The 25,754-nt window shown below is 51.4% G+C and overlaps 1 protein-coding gene across 1 annotated transcript in view; it reads left to right on the forward strand.

Annotated features, from left to right (window-relative positions):
- Positions 1-12,896, forward strand: part of TXNDC16 (thioredoxin domain containing 16) — a 38,407-nt gene extending 25,511 nt beyond the window's left edge. Inside the window, exons 17-21 of the mRNA XM_021538428.4 lie at positions 4,181-4,265; positions 7,575-7,713; positions 8,264-8,424; positions 10,138-10,328; positions 11,298-12,896. Coding sequence (XP_021394103.3) covers positions 4,181-4,265; positions 7,575-7,713; positions 8,264-8,424; positions 10,138-10,328; positions 11,298-11,569 — 848 coding nt within the window. The 3' untranslated portion in view covers positions 11,570-12,896. The remainder of the gene's footprint in view (positions 1-4,180; positions 4,266-7,574; positions 7,714-8,263; positions 8,425-10,137; positions 10,329-11,297) is intronic.
- Positions 12,897-25,754: the final 12,858 nt, after the last annotated feature.

Consider the following 25,754-nt stretch of genomic DNA (forward strand, 5'->3'; position numbering starts at 1 on the left):
CCCTGAAGAGTTTGGCTCTGTCCTATTTATAAATCCCTTCAAAGTAGTTGTAGGCTGGCATTCAATTCCCTTTAAGCCTCTGTTTTAGCCCAGATCCATCAGCCTCTTCCTGGAGCCCATGTACAACATATCCCAGAATCTTCTTCCTTAAAAAAGGAGGAGATCTACTCTTGGATCTTGCTGACTTCTGAAGAAGCAGTAGCCCCAGTTCTTGTAACACACAATCCAAAACCTTTATTTTTTATTTTTAAACAGAACAACAAGAAGGTAAAACAGATGTTTCCTGCATCAGGAGGAATGAATTGTGAACAACTCAATGAAATCCACTTGTGGATTTTGGAATAGATGGACACAGAAGTGCAACGTATTACCAAGGGAGAGGGGATAAAGCCAGTCTGGAGAGAGAACTTCAGGCAAATCACAGAATCATGGAATGGTTTGGGTGGGAAGGGACCTTAAAGCCCATCCCATTCCACCCCTGCCATGGGCAGGGACACCTTCCACGATCCCAGATTGCTCCAAGCCCTGTTCAACCTGGCCTTGGGCACTTCCAGGGATCCAGGGGCAGCCACAGCTTCTCTGGGCCCCCTTTGGCAGGGTCTCACAGTTGGGAGCTGAGATCTTCCAACCCCACAGGCTCTCAGTTGCCAGCTCCCCCTGGGAATTGCTGCCTTAAAAATAGGAGAACTTCCCGATCTTACTTAAGATCAAGCTTTCAGACTATTTTTTGTTTTAAAGTTCCCTTGTGCTCTAAACTTTGGTTGAATGCACCAAGCTACTTTCTCTCTTGAGAGGGTCCAGAGGGAAGAGGTAAGAACAAGATAGGATGCCTGGAACCAACTAAAAAACACTTGGGCTGTGTTCCCTGAGCCAGCTGACAGCCAATTCTCTGCTTTCCTCTGGAAATCTAATCTGGTAAATACAGCAGAAAATCCTACTGATCCCAAAAAACCTTTCATCCAGCCCAGAAAAGCTGTGGCTGCCCCTGACACCCTGGAAGTGTCCAAGGCCAGGCTGGACAGGGCTTGGATCACCCTGGGATGGTGGAAGGTGTCCCTGCCATGGCAGGAGTTTGGAACTGGATGGGCTTTGGGCCATTTCCAACCCAACCCATCCTGGGATTCTACAGAGTTGTTGCTCATTTCCTTCCATGCAGACAAGGGCCCTGGAGGCTTCCAGACAGCTTTTGTGGATTCTGTGGGGTTGTCTCTTCCCTCAGGGCACATTCCATCTGCAGTGTAGGATGGCATCCTCAGCCTGGGGTAACTCAGCCACAGGGAGATGAAATTTGGGATGTCTTCTCCACCCACTTCCTGAGGGTGCTGGAGCTGTGATGCAGAACAGCCTGAGGGAGCAGGAACCTGGAGCCAGCTGTTCTGGCACCAAGCCTTGCTGGAGTCAGGAGAACCACATTGTTCCTATTATCAACCTGCAGATTTATCTGGTATTCCTAATTATTTTCGCATGGCAGAATTCCTGCTCTAACCCCGAGCAGCAGGGAGTGGGGTCATTGTCATTTCTAGTGAACTGCAACAGAGCAATGAGATGTCCTGCTAAAAACATCCTGGATGTTTTCCAACCCTTACCATCAGGACTATGTTAACAAGCCCTTTGTGGGGTCTGAGCTAAAAGAAGCTTGGTGGAAAAATCCTAAATAAAATTTACTAGGATGAAGTGAATGTGTTATGAGGGCAATGAACGAGGTTTTCCTGGAAACTCTGAGTACTCTTAGGACAGAAATTTGGTTTTGATGCAGAAACTGGAAGCATCCTATGACGTAAAACTGTCCTAAACCCACAGGGATATTTGAAAATATTGAAATATTTGAACATATCCCTGAGCTCTGGTGCCTCACAGGACTTGGCAGCATCAGTGGAAGCCAAGTGAGGAAGGCAGGAGAGATCCTATGGGAGCTGCTGTGCTGAGGAGCGTGGTCAGAAGATGCCTCCTTCCAGAGGGACTCAGATCCTGCTTCCCAAAACTTTTCAGGGATTTTAGACCCTTCCTCATCTGGCACTTTGAGTCCTTCTTGTTCCCAAAGCAGTGAAGTTGTGCTTGTGCAGTTCAGGGCAGCTGGGATTCCAGCTCAAGGATGGTGCTGCAAAGCATGGTCAGCCCCCTCAGGGAATTAAAATTGCGCTTTCAGGGGGGACTGATTTCCTAGGAAATATTGAAATAGATTTTTTGAAGTGCTTCCTGTCTGCAGTGGAGCTGTGTGAATTTGTTGGGAGGGGATTTGACTACAAAGAACTTGGAGAAATCTGGGCTGGTGTGTGGCTCTGGGTCTAGTACAGCCAGAAATAGGGAAAAATTTGGAAGTGTGATTGGGAGTGAGGACAAAATCAGGTCAAAGTATTGCTGGTATTGCTGGAGGTTGTCCTGACTTAGGAGGGAATTCCTGCAGCCAGGGCTGACCCGGGGCAGCACTTCAAGACAAGCTCATATCTCAAGTGAGGATTTAAGGCTTGGTGGAGGAACTTGGGATGGGAATTTTTCTTTCAGCACTGATAAAATCAAATAACTAAACACCAGAAGAGCTGGAAAGCAACATCCAAGAATGGCTTCTCTGTAGCAGCTGGAAAGGGACTTTGGACAATGGCCTGTAGTGTCAGGACACAGGGAATGGCTTCCCACTGACAAAGGGCAGGGATGGATGGGATATTGGGAAGGAATTCTTATCTGTGAGGGTGCTGAGGCCCTGGCACAGGTGCCCAGAGAAGCTGTGGCTGCCCCTGGGTCCCTGGAAGTGTCCCAGACAAAGTTGGACAGGCTTGGAGCAGCCTGGGACAGTGGAAGGTGTCCCTGCCCATGGCAGGGGTGGCACTGGATGTTCTTTAATGTCCCTTCCAACCCAGCCCATTCAGAGATTCTATGATAATGACTGAGCCCTCAATGAACCACTCCTTAAGGAACTCCTTCCATTTAAAAAGGAAAACAGTTTAAATGAAAGTTTATGGGCCACGTGGGAAACAGTGGAAAATACAGCTTTGAGTGTAGCTGCAAAACAGGACTCAAAGAACCAAAAAGGGACCAATTGTGAGGCAGCTCCATCTACTGAGCTCTGAGTCACTGCTCCCAGGAGCTTGGGCTGGCCAGCTGTGCTGTGACAGTGAACATCCTCAGGAACAGTCACTGGTGTGTGACAGCAATTTATATCATGGCTGTATCTGAGATACCCCCTTAATCCTCAGGAAAAACCTGGCTTCTCCAAAGAGTGAGATTTCTCCCTCTCCTTGGGTCAGCAGAGCTGGTTTTGTTGCTTTCAGTTGCTCAGTGCAGAGGAGGAGGGGGGTGGTGGTGTTGAAATCCTCCCTGTTCTCACCCCACCTTTGGCAGCAGCTGTGTGGAGCTCTGATCTCTGCATTTCACAAGCTCCCCACCATGCCTTGCACGTTCCCACAAAGCTTGGTTTTCCATGGATCCACTGCCTGAAAGCACAGCCAGGCTGGACAAGGCTTGGAGCAACCTGGTCTGATGGAAGGTGTCCCTACCCATGGCAGGGGGTGGAACGAGATGAGCTTAAGGTCTTTTCTAACCTAAATCATTCTGGAATTCTGTGAAATTGGAGGCTTTTTATAAGGGAATAAAGCAGCTCTGCAGTCAGCTTTGTTTTGGAGCTGTGCTCTCAGTCTCAGCTGTGACCAAGACAGCCCAGCCTGGTTTTCCCTATCCTGCAACAGCCTCAGTCTGCTGGGAAGAGCTGGATAAACCAAAAGACACTTGAGGGAAAGGTTGGTTTATCTCCAGGCTCTTAGCCCTACTCCAGTAAAGTCATCATCCATCATTTCTCAAAGGTCAGTGGGATTTATAAGATTTCTGTTTAGACTTATAATTGGTCTCCTGTTTCCAAGAACGCTTAAGGACTGTAGGTCCTTAAAAACATTTCATTTTCCAGCAGTGCCTCTGTCCTGCAGATCCTGGAGGCTCAGTGCTGGTGGCTGAAGAGCAAACACTGTTCTCATAATGGGAATTTTCCCCTAATCCTTGCTGTGTGCTCCTCCTCCCATGGCCTGCAGCCCTGAGCTGCACTAATTTCTTGGGAGCCTCTAATCCTGGTTTAGTTCCTGCAAGTCTGCTCTGGCAGGATGTTATGTGTGCAGGCATCGATCAGGTTTCCAGGAAAAAACCACAACACCTCTCTTTCTATTATTTATTCTTATGTCTTTGTCTTTTTTTCCAGCCAGGGAAGCTTTTGAAGAGGCAGGAAACATCCTAAGTGGCCACGTAAGGATGGGGATGTATTTTGAAGATGATGCCTTGGCTTTGTAAGTGGTTTTTCTTTTTCTTTGGGAAGAATTCAAGCTGATCTGCACTTAGTGAAAGGCAGTGCCTGGAGCAAGTGTCAGTGTGCTGAGGGACAACTATAAGTGACTTTTTCCTGCAGGGAGAGGGGTGAGGACTCATCCAAAGGGAATTGTCACCTTGGCTCTGCCCCTGGTTCTCAGCCTGTCCATGGTTCACCTTCCTGCTGTTCATATTCACTTTCATTTTCAGCCCTTCAGCCCCCATGGATGTGGTTGTGTTTCTCACACAAACAAGAGCAAACCTTTCTGAAAATAATAATAATAATAAAAAAAAAAACAGCCTGGAAAAAGATATACCATCAGTGTGTGAGGGAGGAAAAGTCCTGCCTTTCTCTTTCCATGAGGTAAAAATGATGGATAGCCACTGCAGTGCCTTCCCTTGCTCTGGTGGTTGCCCCCAGTTGCCAAGAACAGCCAGAAAAGAAGCTGCTTGTGACTATTTGGGCTAGGAGTGGAGTGGACATTGAGTCTGGGTGCTGGAAAAGGCTTTGGAAGCTGGGAAATAAATGTTGTCTTGCCCTGGAGCTGCATTCCTGGTGGAATTGCATCCCTGACTTTAAGCCAAGTGGGAATTAATGGGATCTTACCTGTGTCCTTAAGACTCCAGCAAGGGACAAAATCCTTTGGGTTGGAGTGTGAGAGGTCCTTCAGTGCCTAGAAATGCAGCTGGATCCAGGGGGAATCTCCAGCTTGCTCTGGCATCTCATTTCCATCAGGAATTAGCTATCAAGGCAGAGTTTAAAATCCCAGGAGGTCCTTGGCCTGTTTTCCAGGTGTGGGTTTAAGAGCCTACAGTGCAGCAGGGAATTCTTTTCATTAGTTCCTCAGAGGTGTGATGCATTCCTGATGAGACATTTCTGTGGTCAGCACAGAGAATAAAAATGTAAATACTTTGGGAATATGTCTCTATTACGTCTCTATTAACCAAACTGCTCCAGGCATCAGCTAAGACTTCTCTTCCCTGAGGATTTCAGCCCAGCTGAAATAGAAGGGAAAAAAAAAAAAAAAAAGCAGAGGACAGGGTGATCTCTCAAGGTACCAGTAGAAGAAGCCTTTGTTCTCTCAGAGCTGACACATGGAAGAATTCACCTCCCTGCTCCTAGAGTTTGCAGCCTGCTCCTGTTTAGCAGGAATATTTAGTGCAGTTTATATTGATAGTCCTTCTGCCAAATTTGGATTTTGGCAGTGATTTGTGGGTGAAGCTACTGTAGCTGATGGACTTCAACTGTAAGCAGAAAGTAAACACTTACAGGAATTCCTTATGCAAGAGCCAGGCACACTTCCCTTCTTCACAAAATGAAAAGTCATTCTTGAGCTCAGTGCCCAAGGAGAAAATATTTATGGCTCCCAGGTCATGGAAAGCTGATTCCCCTTTTGTGTATCCTGTAGACCTTTTCCAGAGCTAAAAAAAAGGCTACAGGATACACAAAGGCTGTTGTGAGCAAAGCTGTTTGCTCAGCAGGCACCTGCTGGGCTGGTCACTAATTAAGGGGAAAAAGGCATTGAGGAAGAAATGCTTTGCATGAGGTTGTTGCTTATTTCCACATCGATGTCAGAGATTCTTGCCAAGTATTTGTTTGCAGATGCTTCTGATTGAAATGCAAGACTTGTGTTACCCACTGAATGGTCCTGCTGTATAAATAGAAAGCTGTGGTGAGCAACAGCAAAATCCCTCAGCACCAGGAAGAGAGAAGGGAGTTCAGGATAGAGTGTAGCTGGGGAATTGGGTGATTTTCTGACAGCATGTAGGATATTTTCTTATAGAATCATAGAGTAGAACTCCAGAATGGTTTAGATTGGAAGAAATCTTAAAGCCCATCCACCTTCCACTGTCCCAGGTTGCTCCAAGCCCTGTCCAGCCTGGCCTTGAACACTTCCAGAGATCCAGGGGCAGCTTCTCTGGAATTCTCTTCCAGTGCCTCAGCCCCTCACAGATGCTTATCCAAGGCTGCTGGACAAGGGGATGCATTTTAGGTACAGGGAACAAGAGTCCTCACTCCTCTGAGCCATGACCAACCCAAAGAATCTCTTTAAAATCCACAGAAGTTTAATAAGTTCAAAATCCCTGAGTTAAAATTTTTTGGGGTTTTGCCAGACTTAATCAACTGTAAATACATCAGCTCACGGTGAGGTTTGCAGTGGTTGTGTTAGTCCCAGACAGATAAATGCTGTGATGGAAGATGGGAAAGGCTTCCATGAGAGTTGGAAACCATGGAGGTGAATTATCTGCAGTTCATCCACTCGTTGTGTCATTGATGACCTAAAGAAATTCCTCCCTGGGAGGGTGGGCAGGCCCTGGCACAGGTGCCCAGAGCAGCTGTGGCTGCCCCTGGATCCCTGGCAGTGCCAAGGTCAGGTTGGACAGGGCTTGGAGCAGCCTGGGACAGTAGAAAGTGTCCCTGCCATGGCAGTGGAGTTGAACTGGCTGAGCTTTAAGGTCCCTTCCAACCCAACCCATTCTGGGATTCTTTGCTGTCACAGCCTTTGAAAAATTGCCAGGAGCCTTTATAAAAAAAAAAGAAAAACAAAAAACAACCAGACATGACCCCAAAAGCTGCAGAGGCAGCTGATTTCCCCTGTCACACCCTTCCTCTGGGCATTGCCATCTGGAGCCTCCAGGGCTGAAGTTCCTCAAACTTCCAAAAAATTGCTGTTCTGGCTTGGTGTCCCCCCCTGCCCTTTCTTTGCTCAGACTTCTCCGATTTTTGCTTTTCCCACTTTCTCAGCTTTTCTGTGAGTACCTGGAACCCTCTTGCCAGAAGGGCACTGTGGAACAAAGGCTCATCTGACTACTCCACCAAGAGTGGGTGGGTGCAGTCTGTGTGTGTTGCTCCAGTGTGGGGCTTGGACTTCATCAGCATTTTTGGGTTTCTTCACTAAAGATAAAAATTGGATTTCCTGGAGGTTGTTTTGTGTGGGTTGTGTCCCTTGGATGGAATCTGAGATCTCTGTTTGCCTTGGCTGGGGAGGCAGAGCGAAGCCCTGGGTGGGTTTTTCCATCACCCAACTGTCAGTGTGAAAATGAAGGGGAAGTAGGAATAAAATCCCAGAATTCCAGAATGGTTTAGGTTGGAAGGGACCTTAAAGTTCATCCCATTCCACCCCCTGCCATGGCAGGGACACCTTCCACGATCCCAGGCTGCTTCCAGCCCTGTCCAACCTGGTCTTGGAGAGTTCCAGGGATGGGACATGTCTTGAGGAGGATGCCAGCTCTGTGTGCAGCACATTTAGGGTGTGTCCAACCCCCCTGTGCCCATCCCTCTTTTTCAGATCCCGAAAATACTCTGTGTCCCCCCCTGCCCTCCTCCTGGCCCGGAGCGGTGGCCGGAGCATGGAAGGCATCGCTCTGTCCAAACAAAGCGTGCAGGACATGGTGCAGACCATCAGACATGAACTGCTGGACATTTTTGTGAGTAAAAATAAAATCAAAATGTCCTTTTTCCATTGCAGTCATTTACAGAGCCCTGATTATAGCGTGGAGTTCTGCAGAACGGCCGTGTCCACTTGTTATTTTTATCATGCTGAGTTTGTTTTTAAATTTTATGACTTGGAGCAGGGAGTCTGGGCAGAAATCTACTCTTTGCTGTGTGGTCTTGAAGTAGGAGACCCCGGAGTTGAGGGACTGGCCTCAGAATCACTCACCTGCTAGTTGTCACAATTATTGTTTGGTTTATTCCCTATTCCCAGGGCTTTTTCCCTGTGCCTTTTGGAGCCTCTGCCTGCTCTGCTCACATCCCCATCTCCAAGCTCACAGCTGCTCCCACAGACTTGGTGCACTTGGGTTGGGCAAAGACATCTCCAAGTGCACCAAAATCCCAGTCCTCTTCCTGCTTCCCAATTCCACACAGACACTGCAGCCTTGCTTAGCCCCTACACCCTCATATAAGAGCAGAAATTGGAATTTTCTCCTGTTTTCTCCTCCCCATAACCCCCAATTTCTTGTTTGTGATATCCTGCAGCCAGAAATCACCGTGCCAAATCTGCCCCAGTACTTGCAGCGCGGAAAGCCCTTCCTCATCCTGTTCAGTGCTGGTGACATCAGTCAGGTGGAAAGCAGGGAAATGCTGAAGCTGGCAAAAGGAAGACCCCAACAGGCGTTTGTGGCTTGCTGGTTGAACCTGTGAGTGTTTAAAATCTCTTCTTTCCATTAACTCGCTCTGAGCCTTGCAGAAAAAAAAACCCTGAGGCTGCAATTACTGAGAACAGGAGCTGGTGATGTGAATGTTGGGTCTGAAGTCATCAGGAGCTGGGAGGTCAAACCATTGAGCAATGGTTCACTCAGCGTTCTGGGCAACTGCAAAAATTGCCTGACAAAGTAAAATTAGTAAATATTTAATTGATTGCAGAAATAGTTTTCAATAGAGGAAAATGTTCTCCAGTGCTTGTTGTAGCTCGACCCTGGGTCTGGTGTTATTTGCATTTTTATTGGGATGGAATGAAGTGCATATGGGAAGGAAAAAAAAAGGAAATTTGCCCTCCTGGAATGTCTTATGGTGATTTTCCACCAGCAATTAGAGGGAATGACTGGTCATTGACTGGGGAAAGAAAGTTTTCATAAGAAGGTTCAACCAGAAGCCCCATAAATTAAAAATATTCAAGCAACAAAATTAATTTAAGACCTAAAAAATAGACAATTGTAGAAACGGGGATTTTTTTTTTTCATCCTCCTCTTCTTAGTTGCATTTTGAATTTTTGGCCTTTGTTTGTTTTCCCCAAGCCCAGAGAAACTTCAGTGGCTTAATCATAACGAGCTTTGAAGTCTGGGAAGCACCGTCCAGCGTGGGCTGGAGTTTAGCTGAGGGGGAAAGTGCACATGTGCTCAGAGAGAAGGGGACTGGGCTGCCAGTAATGCACCAGAAACAAGAGCCCTGGAACTTCCCCACCTACACATCTGCCTTTGCTCTGCCTTCCTGAGACACAAAAAGCCTTCCTGTGCCAGAGCAAAATGGCAGTGCCACAAAACAAAAGGGTTTGGGTGGAGGGGACCTTAAAGGTCATTTCATTCCAACTCCTGACATGCCCGGGAACATCTTCCACTGTCCAAGGTATCCCATCCAACCTGGCCTTGGACACATCCAGGGATCCAGGGGCAGCCACAGCTTCTCTGGGCACCCTGTGCCAGGGCCTTTCCACCCTCACAGCAAATAATTCCTACCCAATATCCCATCCATCCCTGTCCTCTGGCAGTGGGAAGGCACTCCCTGTGTCCTGTCACTTCATGTCCTTGTCAAAATTCCCTCATCCTAGAAAGAAGCCCATATTCCCGGGGCAAGAGCCAGCTCAGACCTGAAGCCTTATAATAGTGCTGGAGTGTCTCAGCACCTCTGGGGCTCGCTGTCCCTCTGTCTCAGTGTCCTGTTTCCTCTGTGTCACCTGAGGAATTTGCCTTTCCATCCCTGTGGAACTGCAGTGGAAGGAGCTGGCAGCTGTCCCTGCAGACAGGGTCTGACCCTGGGGGCTGCAGGACCTGTCCCACTCTTCTCCCACCTCTTCTTAGAAACTTAAGGTGGAAAACATCTCCCACCTTCCTACAGACTGTCCTGCTCAAGGATTTCTTCACACATCCAGGCTGTTTACAGTGCTTAGAATCAGGGAATCCTAGAATGGTTTTTGGTTGGAAGGGACCTGAAAGCCCATCCTTGGGCAGGGACACTTTCCACACTCCCAGGTTGCTCCAAGCCCAGTGCAACCTGGCTTTGAACACTTCCAGGGATAATGCTTCTGCAATCCCACCAAACTGTGCTTTGCTGGATGTGACCCAAGGGCTTTGGTGGGGTTTTTTTTGGCTCTCAGTCTGCTGTACTGCCAAACCTGAATCTCCTCTTCCCAACAGGGAGAAGACTCCGGTGGGATATGGGATCCTGAGGACTTACTTTTCCACCACTCCTCCCTTGCCCGTCCTCCTCTGGGTGAACTTCCATGCCGGGGGTCAGGTGTTCAAGTTCCCCTCAGAGCAGTCCATCACTGAGATGAACATCTTGTCGTGGCTGGAGAGGCTCCAAGCAGGACTGGAGATTCCCAGCAGTAAGTGGACACAGGTTCATAACATTCCCAAGCACACACTGTGAGCTCCAGTGTGTTTATGAGAAGATACTACGTGCAATAAATTGTCTGCCCTGGAATTTAACGATGGAAAAACCAGCTCTGCTTGTTAGAGCTGCAGAAGTACAAATAGTCCAGCCAACAGAGAATGCCCACACTCACAAGTTTGCTTTGGGACTGTTTAATGCTCAGAGCCAAACGTGGATAGTTTGGAACCTTGGAATCTTTTCCCTGTGATAATCCCCAAATCTGGTTGTGTTTTCCCATTCCCAACCACAGCTTGCTCATAAAAAACCTCCCAGCTCCCAGTTGACAGTGTAAGAAGTAGCTGCTTTTCAGGCACCTTCCTGCATTTCTTTTTGGATGGGGAAGGATGAGGAAGCTGCTGTTTAACTGGGGTCTTTAGGACATAAAGGGTTGGCTTGTGCTGTGAAGCTTTTCACTGCATCCCTCCTGTCTTGATCAGCCTGATGAGGCTTTGGAGAAAGCCAGTGTGGATCTGTCTTCCTCGAGAGCTGGAGAGGGACTTGGGACAAGGGATGGAGGGACAGGATAAGGGAATGGTTCCCAGTGCCAGAGGGCAGGGATGGATGGGATATTGGGAAGGAATTCCTGCCTGTGAGGGTGATAAGGCCTTGGCACAGGGTGCCCAGAGAAGCTGTGGCTGCCCCTGGATCCCTGGAAGTGTCCAAGGCCAGGCTGGATGGGGCTTGGAGCAGCCTGGGATAGTGGAAGATGCCCCTGCCCATGGCAGGGATTGGAATGACATGATCTTTAAGGTCTCTTCCCGCCCAGATTGTTCTGTGGTTCTATGATCTTTCAGGAAATATTTTTAATTTTGTATTCATTAGAATGGGAAGGAAAAAAGCCATAATTCCTCAGAAAGGGAAATATCCATAGAGATGGGGCATAACTCTTCACCTACTAACTGAGGCTGTATTTGCTGCTCAGGTACCTTGTCTGAAGAAGACTGGAAGCCACCACTCCCTGCTTATGACTTCCTCCAGATGATGGAGCCATCCGTGCCTGAACTGTCCCCCCACCCTGGGGACTCCCCAGCGCAGCAGCCGCCCAAGAGCCCCGGAGGGGACCCTGCCAGCCGGGAGGAGCCATCCCAGCCGAGCGCAGCAGAGGAAGGCGGTTCCCCTGGGAGGGGCCTGCGGGGGACGGCCCCGAGGCTGGCAGCGAGGGACAAGCAGGGCAGGAGGCACAGCGAGCTCTGAGAGCTGGGCTGGGGAAAGGTGAGGGACTGCCCTGCAAAGCCTGGCACTTCCCCAGCCTGTTCTCCGAGGAGAGGAGAGGTTTCAGCTGTCTAGGAATGGTGAAAGGAAAGGCCACTCCCTGCTGCTGAGTGCTGGGGGCTTCTGATGCCAGGGACGTGTCTGTACATCCCATTTGTTGTTCCCTGGCTGCTGCTGGGAGCTCATCAAGCAACAAGTTACACTGGAAAAGACAATTGAGCCCTGCTCTGTAGTTTCCCCAAATCTCAGTCACTTTAGTTGCCCTTGAGCAGGAAGGGGTGAGTGATTCCAAGATAAAAAGCCCATTTCTCTCCTCCCTGGTTGCAGGAGAAGCTCTACTGATGTGTGACAGGAAATCCTGCAGTTCCATCTGCATTGGATCCATGTGGAGCCAGCATCCCACCACTCCAGGGCTGCTCCAACCAGTCCCCAGTTGTGTTTACACCTGACTTGTGACCCAAATTCGTGAGGGTGTTCATCCTCACAGGGGGAGAAGAGGTGGATCTGGTCAAAACAGATTTATTCCAGAGGCCAGAGCTCAGGTCACACAACAGTCCTGAATAGCTGGGACAAAACTCTGCCAGCAAATCCCAACGGTGGGCAGGTTGGGAGATGGCTTTCCTCACTGCTGGCATTTTCTTGGTCACAAGCCCGGGGGCTATTTGCAGCCTCAATTTGTCTTTGCTCTCGGTGACAGCAACGAGGTTGGTGCCTCCTGAGCTGGAAATGGTGCAGGGAGCAAGGTCTGTGGAAAGCTGAGTGCTGTGGAAGAGGGGAGGGTGATGAAGGGCAAGGCTGGACCCTTCTGAGGTGGGATGGAACTGCTTCACACTCAAAACTCAAGTGGGGAGCTGCAAAAGCTGGGGAAGTGGATTTCCAGCCTCTGCACATCTCCTGGGGACAAGAAATGGCAGGAGGTTGAAAGCAGGTGGCCTTTGAAGTCCCAACCCAAACCATTCTAGGATTCCATGACCATCCCTTCAATGAAATTTCTCTTCCACAGCACTGCTGAGATGTGCTGGGAAAGTCAGATCCTCTTCCAGTCCTTAGAGCTCTGAAATTACTGGGAAGAGGAAAACCTGGTAAGGGACTGCTGAGAGCATTGCAAACTCAGTATTTCTCATCCTGCAAGCAGCACACGTGGCTGTGAGACTTTTGAAATACCCAGAAATAGATTATTAGTCCTGAGCTGTCCTGGAAGCCCTTAATTGAGAGAGACCATTTTTGGCCTGAGTGACAGGCTTTGAGCCAAAATGTATGTATTCAAAGGAATAAAGTGCAGCCTGCTGATCAAAGGCATTATTCCCAAGGGAAGGGTGTGAGCAGATCCTTCGTGTGTTCCCATCATTCCTCTGCTCCGTAAGGTCCTTACGCTGCTGAATTCCATAAACTGAACATTGCTCATTTCCCATCCTGTCCCTGATCATCAGCATCGAATCCCAGAATGGGCTGGCTTGGAAGGGACCTCAAATCCCATCTCATCCCACCTCTGCCATGGGCAGGGCCACCTTCCACTATCCCAGGCTGCTCCACACCCCATCCAGCCTGGCCTTGGACACTTCCAGGGGTTCAAGGACAGCCACACTTTCTCTGGGCACCCTTTGCAGGGCCTCCCCACCCTGACAGCCAGGAATTTCTTCCGATTATCCCATCTCACCCTGCCCTCTGTCAGTTTGAAATGCAATAATTGGGTTTTTCATTGCATTTTAAATATACTCCATCTCCAGTAGGCTCCTCTGCATCTGTTTTGGGTAGTGGGAGCAGGGGGCCTGGGGCAGGTGCTCCTCAGCAGCAGGATCCTTTGCCTCCCCAGGGATTTTGGAAGACCAGGAGCATTCCCACGTCCCTGCTGTTATCCACGTGTCCCTTTCCAGGCACAGCCCTTCTCCGGTGCAGGGCTGGGGCAGGAGTTTGTCAGTAGGGGTCAGTGCCACATCTCCGTTGTGGCTTTGCAACTTGGGGACTCTTTGGGGCTGTGTAATGCTCAGAGCCAAACGTGGATAGTTTGGAACCGACATCTTTTCCCTGTGATAATCCCCAAATCTGGCTGTGTTTTCCCATTCCCAACCACAGCTTGCTCATAAAAAAACCTCCCAATAAATCCCTGCCTCTCCCAGTGTTGCTGGATTGAGGCTGGAGCATCACCACCTGGAAGGTCAGGAGCAGATTCCCAGTGGGATCCTGTGGGGATGCTGCTGGATAGTCCCAGCTCTGCTGGCTTCATCCCCAACATCACCAGTGGGATCCATCAGCTCCAGCCTCCCAGGCTGGGTTGGGATGCCCAGAGCCCTGAGCTGAGTCCACCTCGCAGGTACCAGCACAGATTTGGGAAGGGATGTGTTTATCCATGTCCCATCACTGCCAGCATCCAGCTGGACTGCCAGCTCTCTTTGCCAGCTCTGAATGCAGATCGTGGTCCTGGATCACATCAGGTGGCTTGGAGTTTATTGGGGATTTATTTCTCAACACAAAACGTCTTTTTCACTGCCTAGCCCCAACAGGCACTTGGGGAAATCCATGGAGGCAGAAATGTGCCAGGTTATGTATGGACAGGGGGAAATTGTTAGGGATACTGAGGGCACTTTGATGAGGGTCTGCATCCCAAAATTTCCTCATCCACCAGAGCAAATGCTCCAGCACTTGGCTGTTTCCAACAACTCTGGGAACAAAGCAGGGCGGAAAAAAACACTCTGAGGGTGTTTATGGAATTAGAGCCACAGAGTGGTTTGGGCTGAAAGGGACCTTACAAGGGCATCCAGTCCAAGCCTGCCATGGGCAGGGACACCTTCCACTGGACAAGGCTGCTCTGATTCCCATCCAGCATGGCCTGGAATTCCAGCCTTGGGTGAGAAGTGAGGCAGAGGAGGCAGAGCTCGTGTTCTGGGGGGCAGCTGTGAGGGACAGTGATTCCCAGGAGGCTGGAAGAGCAGGGTCTGTCCTGTCCCAGGAGGCTGGAGGAGCAGGGTCTGTCCTGTCCCAGGAGGCTGGAGGAGCAGGATCTGTCCTCCACACAGAAGCCAGCAGGGTCTGCATGCTCATCAACCTCCCTGTGTCAATGCTGCTGCTCCAGTGAGGTGAGATCATCAGGGACACTGATGTTATCAGCTCCCTCTTCAGCCATTTAACAATAAAAGTCATGTTTGGATAAACCACAGCTCTGCCTCCCTCGGGGGTGCAGGCTCAGCTGAAGATTTCCTGGCTGATATAGATCAAGTGCAGCTCCAGACCACTCTGTCTTCTGGTGGGACTTCATTTCAGCAGATTATTTGGATGTGCTTCAGGAGCCTTTCAAGGGGTGTTTATCAGAAGATAAAACAAAGATACACACATACACACCCAAAAAAGGATTATGTGCTTGTCCTGAAAGCAAAACAATTTATTGTCCAAAACAACAGGAAATTCTCCGTGCACTCCTTGTTGGCCCCTTCCAATTCAGGATATTCTGTGATTCTCTGATCTGTCCCCATCCTTAAGGAATCCCACAAAGGCAGGCTGGCAGCAGTGCTCACTACAGGACAGAGGAAATATTTAAAGTGTCTGTTGTATTTTCCATGTTTAAAAGCTTTAAGAGGGAGCGGTCTCAAAACCGTGGGACACTGGAAGCAGTCACGACATTCCTTCTAGGTTTTCCACCCTTTGAGCAGGACCAGGGTGGTGAGAGACAAGCCCTTGGAATGTGGATTTTCCGAATTGGCTGCGAATTTCCAAATTCCCAGCTCATCCTGGACCACTGATAGGCAGCCACAGCCCCTCCTGGGGAGCCTCATTCCATGGCCAGGCTCTGCTCTGGGATACAGCTGCAGGATGGCAGAAGAGGTGGCTGCAGCAGGGAGGAGGCAGGACAGGACGTGATCCCCAGGAGGGTGATGCTGCCAGGCAGGAGCAGAGCCACGGGAAGGACAGATCTGCCTGCACAGATTCCAGCAGGATGTGGAGCAGGACAAGACCTGGTGAGCTGGCTCATATCCCCTGGGCTCATCTGTGCCTGAGGCTGGCAGGGGACAGAGAGAAGCAGTCCCTCCATCCCAGCTGGTGGCTCCTCTCCAGCAGAGCCCTGTGTCGGGAAATGTTTGTCCGCAGTTGCCGGGTGAGGCTGGGCTGCTGCCGGGGGTGTCTGGAATAGCCTCCTCCAGACCTCAGCCCACCCCTGGGGACAGCCAGGGTGATGCAATCCATCCTGGTGCCCTGGATGTGTTCCCTGTTCCCCTGGCATCGCCTGAGGGGATGGAGAAGGATCCCGCAGCTGCCTGGTGTGTCCATCACTGGCATTGTGTCCCCGCACAGTGCCCTGCTGCTGGCAGTGTGGGGAGGTGCTGGGGACCAAGCAGGGACAATCTGGGGACAGACACAGATGTTGGTCCAGGGCTGGGGTGGGAAGCAGTTGATGCCATAAAGGCAGGGTTGGAGGTGGCTGAGGAGCTGAGCTGGGGAAGGGAGGGTGCAGGATGGAGCTGGGATGTGGGATGGGGGTGCTGGCTGAGCAGGATGGGGTTCCTCACAACATAGGGTGGCTCTTCCACCTGGCACTTCCAGTGCTAAAAATACAAATGGCCCAGGAAAGTACCCCCAGCCCCCAACCTGTCGCTTGCAGGGTGTCCATCCCTTCTGCCCCATGCCCAACGTGGGCAGGAGTTGGGTCTCAAGGACACCACTGGCTCCATCCTCCCGGATGGGGATTGGGATGGAGCTGGGAAGATCAATCCAAAGCAGCTCCTCACAGAACACCTTCTGTCTGTATTTTCTCTTCCCACCTCCAGCCTGTCCTGGCACTGCACCCACAGCTCTGCTCTCCTGCTCCATTCCAAAATCAGGTCCTCACTGCTCGTGACTCACAGGCCATGGTTGAAGTCAAAGTCCATGCTGGAAGAGCAGCAACCACCATGGATCATCCCATGGTAATCCCTTCCCAGTGTCTTTCCTGCTGTTCCCAAAAAGCAGAAGCCCCCAGGGTTCCGTGGGGCCATAGAGGGAGCAGGAGTGGCACGTCCCCTTTGGGACATTGTTGTTCTTTGTCCATTGTTCCCTTTTGGCTCACGGAGCCGACGTGGAGACGGGGAGCGATAAGTGGGGAGAGGGCAGCGCTCGGTTCCTGCTCCCCGACAGGTTCTTTTCCGACCTCTCCTTAGGTAAACTCAGCCCTTCAGCTCCCTCAGAGTTTGCTTTGCTCTCCCTCACCCCTCCAGCACGGCGTGGGGCCCAGGAGAGCAGCCTGGCTCTATTAATAGCCCCTGGAATTGCCAAATCCCTCCTGTGTGTTGAAAGAGTGGCTGCAAGCCCATGATTCAGCTCCGTGGTAACGCACGGGACGGTTCCCCAGCATGGCTGTGGTGGGAAAGCTCCCAGCTCTGCTCCAGCCCTTCAGGGCAAGCTGGGCTCTCCAGTGGGGAGGGGAGATGGGGAAGAGCCCATCAGCTGGGATTTCTTGGCTTGCTGGCAACACAGATGGTCCTATTACTAAAGCTGGTGGCGTTCTCTGCACTGGCCGCTGCCCGAGCTCGCTCTGCACAGGGATCCACAAAGAGTAAAATCCAGGAGCCTCAGAGAGGGAAAAGCCAGGGAATCATGGAATCCTGGAACCATTGAAGTTGGAAAAGACCTCTAAGGTCATTGAGTCCAACCATTCCTCCAGCACTGCAAATCCCACCTAGTAATGTCCCCAAGTAAGTGCACACAGTTTTTAAATCCCTCCAGCTGCCATGGGCAGCTCATGCCAGTGCTTGGCAACCCTTTCCATGAAGAAATTTTCCCTGATATCCAATCTAAACTCCTCTGGAGCAACTTAAGGCCATTTTTCTTTGTTCCCAGGGCTCTTAGGGTTGAAATCCATGGTGTCTCTATCCCAGCCTTGCTCCATGAGCAGTCCTGCCTGGAGGAGAGGGGAGAGCATCTCCTCAGGCTCCTGCTGAGTTTGAAGTCTTGGAGTCTCCTTAAGCTGGGCTTGTGAGTGACTCATGCTGGGGAGTGGAGCTTTGCAGGCCTGAAGTGACTCCCTGTGGATCCTGGACCTGCTGTGGGGACATGGGTGGGAGAAGTGACCCATGGGGAGAGGTGGGATCCTGGATATGGAAATACAAGGGATGCTGCAGCTGGGGGAGTTCAGCTTAGCACAGCAGGGAGCAGGCAGGGAGCCCCAGCTGTGAGTAGGGCCAGGCACCACCACCAAGGCAAATATTTAGAAAGGCATTTGCTGCCCAAAAATAGCTGGAAAAGCTCTCAGGAGCAAAGTTGGAACAGTGTCTGTGGGCAGCAGCCAGAATCCCCCAGCCCAGGGCAGCTCCCAGATACAGGGGACAGAGATAGGAATGACCAACATCTGTCCATGAATGGCAGTGAGGGGATCTGTGGGGCTTCTTTTGGAGACATCCCATCCCATGGATCTGGAATAGGGGAAAGGTGGCATTATCCTCCTTGTCAATCCAGGGATGCTGAGATGTGGGTACCAGCATCCAGATAAGATCATTTGTTCCCAGGAATTAGCACCTTTGGATTCAAAGGGGCTGTGTGCTTTTGGAGGGCACAAGGTGCCAGAGGGATGGAGCAGATTCCCCACTCCAGACACCCCTTGGAAAACACCAGCTCAGAAACATCCACCCACTCTTGGACACCCAGCTCAGGAACCTCAGCCCGCTCCCACCGAGCCAGAGCTGGGTGTAAATCCAAGCAGGCACCAGGAACATCTGGGTGGGATTCCTTGCCAGGTGAATGTGTCCAGAGTCAAATCCTGCCTCTTCCTGAACCATCCCTGGGGTCCTGCATTTCCCTCCTGCTGAATCCCACTGTCTCTCCCAAATCCCCACGCACTCCCCAAGAAGGGCACAGCCCCCACAGAGGGTAGGTGACAACACCCATCTCCAGGTATTGGCAGTGAGCTAAGAGGAGAACCAGGGTGGGAATGACTGGTTTGAGTGACTTGTCCCCTTCTGGGTCCCCACCCTGGTGACACTCATCCTTCCTCCTCCTTTCAAGAAGAGCATGAAAAAGATGAGCTGGCAACTCTGCCACACCATCCTCAGGGACTCTGGCTCCCAAGGGACACCAGCTGAAGACCCCAGAGGGACAAAGCCCAAAAGCTCCAGGTCTCTTACCTCTCCTGCAGCCCCTTGCTCTTCCCCTCGGGCTGGGGAGGAGGCAGTGGTGAGGCTCCACAGGCTCCAGGTGCAGCAGGATCTTGTTTCATTCCTTCTCCTGCTCCGAGGCCAGACTAAACTCCTCACTGGAGTCTTCCCTACCAGGGATGCCCTCAAAGTGCTTTTGGAGCTTAATTTAAGTCCTGGCTTAATGATAGAGCTGGCTGTGACCTTCCTATGCCCCGGCATCCCACCTGGCAATGCTCCCACTCATCCCTGGGGCATCAGCAAAACCCAGAATCCATAAATAAAAAAGCCACCAAAACCCAACCTGTCTGTTTATCCTCACTCCGTGATTTCCAGTGGTGTTGGAGACAGGAGTTGGGAATGTCTGTGGCTCCCAGCTTGGACATGATGCTGCAGCCTTGGGTTGTTGGATGTTGGAGCAGGGCGGTTGATCCCAAAAGATTTGGAGGTGCCAGCACTGATGCTGGGAATGGGGTCACCTCCTGTGTGGCACCATCACCATCCCCAAGGACACCAGGGTGTCTGCAGACCCCCAGGGTGAGGGTGGCATCGAGCCTTCCCTCTCCCTGTCCATCCAGAGGGACACCCAGTCCTTTCTCCCACTTTGGAATTGGTGTCTGCAGCTTTCTGCACTGGGGCAGGTGGGTCCCTCACCCCAGCAGGACTGGGATGCCCAGCAGGGACTGTCCCCACTGCTGGGAGTGGCAAACAGGGATCTCTGTCCCTGGGAGTGAAGCAGCTCAGGAGAAAGCCATGGAGAGCGAAACGGGAGGGTGGGAATGTGATTCAGGCTGTGTCAACCCAGGGCAACGCTGCCCTGGCCAGAGGAAATCCCTCCTGATTCATGGCCTGGGAAGTCCTGTGGCTTTTTGGTGACCCAGCGATGCCACCCCACAGCAGAGAGGGCTCTGGGTGACGGGGCACTGCCAGGTGCCAGCGTCGCCTCCCAGCCTCCCCAGCCACGGAGGATGCAGAGATTCCAGGGATGACACACAGGTCACCAAAATGCTGCCTGGGCTGAGTAAGAGAGAAAGCTGGAATTTTTCCCCAGCAGGGATTTCTCTCTTCCTTTCTCGCAGCCAGCAGCACGGTTTTAAGGACTCTGCTCCAGCTGGGACAGGTCTCACATATTTTACTTTATCTGACTTGACTTTAGTCTGCACTCTGATTCCCAGGGAATGGGAAAGGCTTCCCAACACAGCCCAGCCAGCCCTGGCTCCTGATGGCAGAGCTTCAACTATTCCTCACGTCCTGGCATGTCAGAGGGGCCAGCTGGCTGCAGTTCCCAGCTTTTCTCCCTGGGAGGACATCCCCTAGATCCCTTGGCCCCACAAGGTGTGTTCCCCACCCATGGATAAATCCCTGCATAGCCCCCAAGTGCCTTGGGGGTGGGGATCCCTTCAGAAAGGGCTGGGTTGGCTTTTGGGAACCACGGTCCTTCGCCAGCTGAGCTTGTTCTGGCTTCCTGTGTCCTTGGACCTGTTCCCTAAATCCCAGCTCATGTCTGCTGGTGGAGACAAGCTACAAAGAGACTTTCAACGTGAGCCAGCAGGGCCAGCCCTACACATTCCTCTTCCCAACCAGCTCCCCAAGTAGATCTATGTCTTTAGGATATGAGTTAAAGCCATTTAATCACAAACCTCCTGTTGTCCATTTCCTTTGGACGTCCTCAGCTTTCCATGATTTTTTTTTTCTTGAGCAACATCCCTCTGAGATCTTGGGGATGGTTGTGGATTGAGTCATCGGATGCAAGGACTGTGTAAGTCTGCTCTGCTCTCTCCTACTGCCTGGATCTTCCCTGATCCACCACAGTCCAAACTCCTCTGTGCTCCCACCCTCCTGTGCAGGAGAATTGAGTGGTGCAGGAAACATCCTGCTGCTTGGTATCCAGGATATGGAGCCAGGCTGGGACAGCTGGGAATGTTCCCCTGGAGAGGAGAAGCTCCAGGGAGAGCTCAGAGCCCCTTGCAGGGCCTGGAGGGGCTCCAGGAGAGCTGGAGAGGGACTGGGGACAAGGGATGAAGGGACAGGACCCAGGGAATGGCTCCCACTGCCAGAGGGCAGGGATGGGTGGGATGTTGGGAACTGGAAATTCCTGGCTGGGAGAATGGGGAAGCCTGGCACAGGGTGCCCAGAGAAGCTGTGGCTGCCCCTGGATCCTTGCAATTGTTCCAGGCCAGTTTGGATGGGGCTTGGACCAACCTGGGATGGTGGAAGATGTCCCTGGGCATGGCAAGGGCAAAACTGGTTGAGTTTTAGGGTCCCTTCCAACCCAAACCATTCCATGATTCTGTAACAGGAGATAGTTTTTCTTGGAATTTCTTGCCCAGATGGACAAAGGTGACATTTTGTCCCTCCCAGCCCTCATTTCCAGCTGGCAGTGCTGACATTGGTCACTTTATTCTCTGCAGAGCTCAGCTCTTGCTCATCCCTCCTTGCTCTCCTGGCCATTGCCCTCTCACCGTGACCTCTGCCTGCCCTGTCCTGCTCCAATACCCCCAACATGAGGCTCTGTGGGATTTTCCAGACCACAGCAGCTGTTGGTCTGCGTTGGGAATGTCCCACAAACTGGATTTTCAGCCAGCTCCTTGTCCCCTTCCATCCTGGCTGTCGTCCCTGGAATGTGGCTCCCTGTGGGAGACACTCAGCTCCCCTCGGCTGCTGCCATCCCCTACAGACCCCCAAAGAGGGACAACGACCTCATAGCAGGACAAGGACACTCCCAGTGGGGTTTAGACCTTCTGTGAGGATGAGGATCCCACAATGACTCCCTACAAGGACAGGGATCACCCACAGGAGAACAGGGTTTAAATCCTGTTAGGGTTTAGGGCCCCGATGCCAAGACAAGGATCTCACAGTGACCCCCTAAGACAGGGTTTTCCCTGCAAGGATGGGGACCCCAAAAGTGTCCCCTGTTAGTTATGGCCCTGTGGACTGCCAGCAGCCTTCCACTCTCAGGAAAGAAACAGCAAACCCAAGCAGGAGTGAAAGGGCAATTAAATAGGATTTTAAAAATGCTCTGGGCACTGCTATGTGAAGGAAAGTCTGACAGAAAACATGCCCTCAAGAAGAAATCCTCCCTGGCTTAGCACTTCCTTCTAAAAACACACAATGACTTCAGAAAAATGTGCGAAAACACATTTTCTCTCCCCAGAGGGAGAGAGAAAAAAACAGAGAAAAGTAGCAAAGTGATGGTGTTTGGTGACTGGAGCTCAATCCGTGTCTGGCAGGAGGTGGGGAATGTGCTCCAGGGGCTTTGGGTGGGCAGGCTGGAGGTGTGGGGGCATTGGCAGAAGATCTCCCTGAGAGCATCTCTGCAATGCCCAGGCAGAGCTGATCCCCCTCAAAAAGTTGTCAGGTGCTCAATATTTTCTCCAGTGCTCCCACACGGAAGGGATGTGCCACCCTTGGGCCTTCCAGCCCGCTCTCGAAGGGAAATTACTGATTGTAAACCTTGTAAATACGGATTTATTCCCACAACACTCATCCCAGCCATGAATAATTAAGGGAATTAATGCTTGTGAAGCTCTGGAGAAGTGTTTGGCACCGTGGGAGCATTGGCTGCTTGAAGCTGAGCCCAGTTTGGCAGCAGCTGGAAGTGGCACTGTGGCAGGAAAATGCTGTGCAGAGCTGGCCTGCTTTGAGCAGAAACTCCAACAAGGAGGAAAGTGCTGAGAAAACCACTTGGGGAAAGACCTCTCTGAAGGGGAAATGTCGGAATCTGAGCTATTGATGATTCTGAGATTGTAAAAGTCTCTGTCTGTCAGCCCCGCTGCCAAAGCAGAAGCCATCATTGGTCTGTGCTGGTTTCCAGGTTGTTTATTCTGTTGATCTCTCACATGTTCTGCTGCCCTGCCCAGCTCTGTCCTGCAGGGCAGCGTGTGGGGCTCTGCCCTCAGTGGGATGTGACAAACATTCAATACCAGAAACTCCCTGGGCTGCATTTACAAGAACGTGCCAATATCTGTCACCTACGTTGGACAGTGTGTCCCCAGCCTGAACCAACAGAAAAATGCCAACACCACAGTGAGACATGGAGGGCATGAAGGAGGAGAAAAAGGACAAGGCACACCCAATTTCCTCCAGCTTGTCCCCTTTGGACCCTTCATCTAGAATCCTAAAATTTTACTTTTGCACCCATGCCACACTTAATTATTACTGATATCAAACCCTCAGAGCTGGTAATTGATCCTGTAAGATTGAAAACTCTTTTCCATGGACAGAGATCACAGCCAGTGTCTCTGGGGGCTCTGTCCAGGGGGGTTCCTGACCCCTGCCAGGGTCCCAGACCTGCCAGGGCAGCCAGAGGGAAGCCCTGGATTCCCACAGGGAAAGAGCTGCTTGAAGCAGCAGATGTCCTGCCCTGGATGTTCTGCTGTTCAGTTTTGATCCCTGGACCCTCTCGGGCACGTCAGGGTTCTGCTTTTTGCTGTCTGGTTATGGTCCCAAACCCCTCGGCAGCACCAAGCCTCCAGCTCCCCAGCACCCTGCCGGGAATGCTGAGGTTTCTCGGGCTGATTGGCTGCTAAAGTGGGGAGTGTAAAAGGTAATGAATGGAGGGAAGATGGCAAAATGCCACACACTGAGGAACCAGCCAAGCACAGCAACTCCAGTGGTCAGACACACCAGGACAGAGCCTGGAAGCTTTTCCCTTGTCTTCATTCCCCTTTTCCCTTTCCTCTTTTGTCTTCCCCTTTTGCATTCTCCTCCCCTTTTCCTTGTCCCCTGTCCCCTGTGCTCTGTCCTCTGCCCCCTCTTCCTTTCTCTTTTCTCTTGTCCCCTTTCCCTTTTCTCTTTCATTCCCCTGACCTCCTTCCCCTTTTCTTTGTTCCCTGTTCCTGTTGTCCCCTTTCCACCTTCTCTTGCACCATTTCCCCTTCCCCATTTCTCTTCGCCTTTCCCTTTTCCCTGTCCTCTTTTCCTTTCCCTTTACTCTTCCCTTTCCCTTGTCCCTGTCCCCTTTTCATTTCCCTTTTCTCTTCACCTTTCCCTTGAACCTGTCTTCTTTTCCTTTCCCTTTTCTCTTCGCCTTTCCCTTATCCCTGTCCCCTTTTCTTTTCCCTTTACTCTTCCCTTTCCTTTGTCCCCATCCCCTTTTCTTTTCCCTTTTCTCTTCACCTTTCCCTTGAACCTGTCCCCTTCTCCTTTTCTCTTCACCTTTCCCTTTTCCCTGTCCCCTTTTCATTTCCCTTTTCTCTTCAACTTTCCCTTTTCCCTGTCCCCTTTTCATTTCCCATTTCTCTTCACCTTTCCCTTTTCCCTGTCCCCTTTTCATTTCCCTTTTCTCTTCACCTTTCCCTTGTCCCTGTCCCCTTTTCCTTTCCCTTTTCTCTTCACCTTTCCCTTGAACCTGTCTTCTTTTCCTTCCCCATTTCTCTTCGCCTTTCCCTTTTCCCTGTCCCCTTTTCTTTTTCCTTTACTCTTCCCTTTCCTTTGTCCCCATCCCCTTTTCTTTTCCCTTTTCTCTTCACCTTTCCCTTGAACCTGTCCCCTTTTCCTTCTCCTTTTCTCTTTGCCTTTCTCTCGTCCCTGTCCCCTTTTAATTTCCCTTTTCTCTTTGTCTTTCCCTTGTCCCTGTCCCCTTTTCCTTTCCCTTTTCTCTTCACCTTTCCCTTGAACCTGTCCCCTTTTCCTTCTCCTTTTCTCTTTGCCTTTCCTTTGTCCCTGTCCCCTTTTCCTTCCCCTTTTCTCTTTGCCTTTCCCTTGTCCCTGTCCCCTTTTCCTTTCCCTTTTCTCTTCCCTTTCCCTTGTCCCTGTCCCCTTTTCCTTTCCCTTTTCTCTTCCCTTTCCCTTGTCCCTGTCCCCTTTTTATTTCCTTTTTCTCTTCACCTTTTCCTTCCCCTTTTCTCTTCCCTTTCCCTTGTCCCTGTCCCCTTTTCCTTTCCCTTTTCTCTTCCTTTTCCCCCATCCCCTTCCCCTTTCCCTTGTTCCCCGTCCCTTACCCCCCTTCCCTCTTCTCCTGCCGCCTTTCCCGTGTCCCCATCCCTATTTGAAGAGCTGCAAACAGGGACGTTTGCAGAGGCTCCGTGCTCCTCCTCTTCCCCATCGGGGTCATTGTCCCGCAGCAGACAGGAGGGATTCCGGGAACAGCCCCAGGGGAGCCCGCACGCCCGGGATGACCCTGGAGGAAGCAGGAGCACTCCAGAGCTTTCCAAAACTGGTGCCTGACGTGACCATTCCAAGAGGATGAGCAGCTTCCTCCAGCAGCCCCAGGGAGCTCTTGGCAGAGCCCCTCGGCAGGGCACGGGCTGCTCCTGCCTTCCCCGGGCAGAGATTTGCTGGGAGGACTCATCCTGGTGGATCTGGGGCCCATCCTGATGGATCTGGGGATCATCCTGATGGATCTGTCCTGATGGATCTGTGACTCATCCTGGTGGATCTGGGGCTCATCCTGATGGATCTGTGGCTCATCCTGGTGGATCTGGGGATCATCCTGATGGATCTGTCCTGATGGATCTGTGACTCATCCTGATGGATCTGGGGCTCATCCTGATGGATCTGGGGATCATCCTGATGGATCTGTCCTGATGGATCTGGGGCCCATCCTGATGAATCTGTGACTCATCCTGATGGATCTGGGGCTCACCCTGATGGATCTGTGACTCATCCTGATGGATCTGGGGCCCATCCTGATGGATCTGTCCTGATGGATCTGTGACTCATCCTGATGGATCTGGGGCCCATCCTGATGGATCTGTCCTGATGGATCTGTGACTCATCCTGATGGATCTGGGGCTCATCCTGATGGATCTGGGGCCCATCCTGATGAATCTGGGGCTCATCCTGATGGATCTGTCCTGATGGATCTGTGACTCATCCTGATGGATCCGGGGCTCATCCTGATGGATCTGGGGATCATCTTGATGGATCTGGGGCTCCATCCAGCCTCTGCAGGGCCCTCGGTGAGGCCTCACAGCTCAATTCCCAGCCCCAGCTGCATGGAAAAGGTCTGGAGCAGAGGAAACAGCAGCTGCTCATGACAAATAAATGTTGTCTCATGTCCACATCCCCTCTCCATGACAAACCCCATTGCTCTGCGGGGCCAAAGCTCTGGTAGCACGAATGTCCAGGGA

Source organism: Lonchura striata, chromosome 5, assembly GCF_050655825.1.
Source record: "Lonchura striata isolate lonStrDom1 chromosome 5, ASM5065582v1, whole genome shotgun sequence".
Taxonomy (NCBI): Eukaryota; Metazoa; Chordata; class Aves; order Passeriformes; family Estrildidae; genus Lonchura; species Lonchura striata.